Source organism: Frankliniella occidentalis, unplaced genomic scaffold, assembly GCF_000697945.3.
Source record: "Frankliniella occidentalis isolate FOCC.00 unplaced genomic scaffold, Focc_3.1 Scaffold210, whole genome shotgun sequence".
Classification (NCBI taxonomy): domain Eukaryota; kingdom Metazoa; phylum Arthropoda; class Insecta; order Thysanoptera; family Thripidae; genus Frankliniella; species Frankliniella occidentalis.
Genome location: NW_026267336.1, coordinates 604380 through 608841, shown reverse-complemented (window position 1 = coordinate 608841; position 4462 = coordinate 604380). Strand labels below are relative to the sequence as shown.

At 34.2% G+C, this 4462-nt stretch overlaps 2 protein-coding genes across 2 annotated transcripts; both read left to right on the top strand.

The window, feature by feature from the left end:
* Positions 1-1513: 1513 nt before the first annotated feature.
* Positions 1514-3279, top strand: LOC127748647 (protein starmaker-like). The gene is made up of 8 exons (XM_052272542.1): positions 1514-1884; positions 1972-2247; positions 2320-2445; positions 2519-2635; positions 2728-2793; positions 2865-3050; positions 3128-3191; positions 3275-3279. Exons 1-8 carry the CDS (start codon positions 1816-1818, stop codon positions 3277-3279), a joined length of 909 nt encoding a protein of 302 aa, XP_052128502.1. The 5' UTR covers positions 1514-1815.
* LOC113216388 (uncharacterized) lies at positions 2778-3964 on the top strand. Its single transcript, XM_052272530.1, has 2 exons — positions 2778-3050; positions 3128-3964. Exon 2 carries the CDS (start codon positions 3293-3295, stop codon positions 3623-3625), a length of 333 nt encoding a protein of 110 aa, XP_052128490.1. The 5' UTR covers positions 2778-3050; positions 3128-3292; the 3' UTR covers positions 3626-3964.
* The last annotated feature ends 498 nt before the right edge of the window (positions 3965-4462 follow it).

The following is a 4462-nucleotide window of genomic DNA, read 5'->3' as shown; positions in this document are numbered from 1 at the left end:
CGGTATCTCGCCTCCATGGCCCAGTCGGTAGAGCACCCGCCCAGAGCGTCGCAGGTCGACGGTTCGACTCCAGGCTCGGCAACATTTTTCGCTTTCCGCTTAGTGTTAGTGTAAGGCTTAGGGCCGACCTGAAGTTCAGCAGCAAAATCCATACGATGAAATATTCAACAAGAGTTTATGGAGCAACTTTAAAACTTTTCAACTGAAAAAAGTTATGAGACAGAATGAAGTGAATTTCCAAAAGGCTCTTAAACACTTAGCTCGTGGTACTTTGACTGAAAATGACATCAGACTGCTTAAATCAAGAACATTTCGCCAACTTCCACAGGACAGAAGCTTGAAAAACGCTATTCATCTTTTTGCAAGAAATGTTGACGTCGATTCTTACAATCAAGAAGCCATCAAGAAAATTGATAATCCTCAATATATATGTACAGCTTCAGATGTATTAGAAGGTCACGGATCAGAACTAGCTAAACGTCAGTTGCTATACTCTACTGCAAATAGTAAAATTCAGGATACTGTTGGAATGCCATCCATAGTACAATTCAAAGTAAAAGCAAGATACATGATCACATACAACATAGACACTGAAGATGGTCTATGTAATGGCGCCACGGGAAAACTCAAGAAAATAGATTTCGGACAAAATGAAAAACACGAGAAGAAACCATTAAGAGTATGGATAAAATTTGATGAGCAGCATGTGGGAACGCAAGCTAGACACAAGCATAAAGACATAATGAAAGCAAGAAAAATTCCTCAGTCATGGACTCCAATTTATCCTATAGTAGTAAAAATTAAAACCAGGAAAAATTGCTCTCTCAAAGTAAATAGAATGCAATTTGCTTTAACATTAGCTCATGCTATCACAATTCATAAGAGTCAGGGTCAAACTATGAAACAAGTAGTGGTACATCTTTCAAACAGAATGACTAAACAGCTATTGTATGTGGCTTGTTCAAGAGCAACTACCATTGATGGATTATACATCATTGGAAATTTTATACCTACAAAACCATTGCAAGAAAATGACCACATGTCACTAGAGATGACTCGATGGAAAACAAACTCCATTATACCTGTCTTTAGCAATATTAAATCGTCTGATATGTATATAGCCATGTATCACAACGTGCAATCTCTACCAAAGCATCAGAAACTGATCATCAATGATAAGAACTTCACAGCTTCAGGATTATTATTTTTTGGAGAGATTTGGATGAGTTCTCATGATCAAATAGATATTCCACATTTTAAACTACTACATAAAATTGATTCTGGCCATGCAAGAAAACCAAGTGGAGTATGTGTATATGTAAACAATAACATATGTAACTTAGTTTCTGCTTCTGGATGTTTTACTATCAAACATACTAATAACAAGATAGAAACCACCTGGGTGAAGATTAGAAATTGCACTTATTGTGGTTTGTATGCTAAACCAGGCACTTCAATTGAAACATGGAAGACCTGGCTGGCTAAAATATTACAAACATGTTCAGGGAACTTACTAATAATGGGCGACTTCAACATTGATGCCCTGAAATCTAAATCACCTCTTCAAAAACATCTAAGTAACAGAAACCTCACAATACTAAACAGAAAGGAACATACTACTCACAATAAAACTTGTTTGGACTGGATTGTATCAAACTACAAACCTCAACATGGTCATTATGCATCTTACTTCAGTTATCATCAACCAATTTGGACAAAAATGGCATGTTTTAATAACACAATTGTAAATATTACTTGTAAAGATTTGATTTGTTACTAAAAATTTTTTTCTTTCGTTACAGTGCATCAACAAGAATGACTACTAGACAAAAAAAGGTCAACTACAAACAGATGTTAGAAGGATCAAGCGAAGAAACTAATGAGGTATGTTTTAGAGCAGACTGACAAAAATGTAACTATTTAAAATTTTATAAAATTCAAAAATTAATTATAATGTTCCTTCCTTTACAGACAAATCCTGCTGATACTACGAACACAGCAACTTCTTCATCAGCAACTGTCAATGAAACAGTAAACGAAGCAGACAATATATCAGAGACTAACTTGTATTCTCCCCTACAATCAGACGATGAAGAAAGCGATAACTTCCTTGCTTCACGATCCCACAAGAAGATCAAAGAAGAGTTTGATTCAAATGATGACGAAATCGTCCAACTATCATCTGAGGATTCGGATGTTGACATACTGATCCAGAAAAAAAAAGATATCGACATGCTAATCAAAAAGGTAAGATACAATTAAAATTAAATAGAGATATTTAATTTCTTCAACTCTTAACCCACATTTTTCCATTTCTAGAAACTTCATGAGAGAGGGGAAGCTATGCTAAAAGAGCTAGACAGGAAAAAGAAGACTTCTCAGATGTGCAACTTTGAATCTGACAATGAATCAGAACCCCCTGAACCCGCTAAAATCACGAAAAAGGTATATATACAATTAAACTCTTATACCAGTGCAAAATTTCTTTCACTCTTAATCCATATTTTTCTATTTCCAGAAACTTCACCATAAAGAGGAAACTATGCTTACAAAATTAGACAAGAAAAAGAAAACTTCTCAGAAGGACAACTTTGAATCTGACAATGATTCTGAATCTGCTAAATCCACAAAAAAGGTACATATACATGATAATAAAATAATATCTATCACTAAACATTAAAAATTAAGTTACTTTAAACCATTGTACTAATACACTATTCATTGCAGAAGCAGAAAACACCAAGCACCAGAAAAAAAGAGGTTGTTACAAAACACATTTATTGCAGAAATTGTGTGATGAGAAAACTACTGAAGATGAAGATGAAGATGAATCAGACACTTCATCAGAAACTGAAAAAATTCAGGAACAGATTAAGGCTCTGCAGAAAAAGCTACAGAAAAAAGATAAGAAAAATGAGAAGATTAAGAAAGCTGATTCAAAAAAGAAAAGGAAGAAGCATCAGAAGAAAGTACAAACACCTCCACCATCATCAAGCTCAGCAGATAGTAGTTCATCAGATGATTCGACTGATGATACTTCAGACACAACGGTAAACTATACACAGCACCATATAAAATGCTTAGATGTATATCACCATAAAATAATTAAAATTCGACTTCTTTTCAGACAACACTTAAACGCAGTCACAGTGACACAAAGGATGAGAAAACCAAGAAACACAAGCCATCAAGTAATAATGTAAGTTTTATCAATGTTAACAACACACTACCACTTATCAGTACCATAATCTAATACTCAATACTTCACTTTCAGGATGATAATCTCATTAATATGCTGAATGATGTTCAATGCTACTCATCAAGAGATCTCAAGATAGGAAAGGAGTACAAATTATTGGACATTGAGCTAAGAGATGAGAATGGCTTCAACGGAGCATACAAAAGAGCAGTCGGAAAATTTGAAGACAAGAAGAGAAAGCCAACAGGAATGATAACAGTTAATTTACCAAAACCTGTTACACTTCTCGGTGATAAAATTATAACAGCAATGAAAGAAAGGATCCAAAGTGGAAAAAATCCACACTATGTTGTACACAAAGTTACAACTAGGGAGCGGGCTGATGGAAAAGGAGCCTATGATATGGTTGATTTTAAATGGATCTAAATTTCACTGGTATCAGTACATATAATGTATTAATCTTTACTTACCTTGCACCAATGATTGTTCAACTTTTTCTGCACAAAACTAATTCAGTAATATCAATACATGTACTGTCTTCATCTTTACTTATCTTGCAGCAATGATTGTTCAGCTTTTACTGGACGAAACTAATCACTAGATTAATTTTAAATACTTGTTAACTTACATTTTTCCCTTATATGAAAAAGTGGATAACTGTTTTTGTTTCTGCACAAAAATAATTTTGAATCACAATTATATAAAAGCAACATAAATTGCTTGTACCATTTATCTTTGCTAATAAAATTAATTGTCATACTTGCACTCTATCACCACATTCAGCAGTAAATGCTGATTACATGTTCACTTTATGTTCTCAATTCCATATCAGTACCATACAGACCAACAGCATATATTTGAGTAATTCAGAAATTCATTTACAACACAATATGAGTATACATTTCAGTAATTCAGAAATTCATTCACGTTTCACCTCTACAGACTAATGAAAATGTTAGACCAACATTACTTCACTTGTAACTTACCCATTGTACCTGAAAACACTTAGATTACCTTCTCTTACCAAAACCAGGACAATAACGATTCAAGTATTGGAGTAAAGAACGAGTTCCCCTTCTAACGTCAAATTAATTTGATGTTTTCTGGGCTCCTTGTTTTTTCTTCCCCGCTTTCTTTTTTTTTTATAAAAATTGATCTCGAATGAAGACAGTCGGCTCTCACCAATCCCCTTTCGTATGGCCCGACGAAAAAAATATTTTGACAGAGATTCGAAGCACGAAACTTCGCGCCACTACTTAGTGC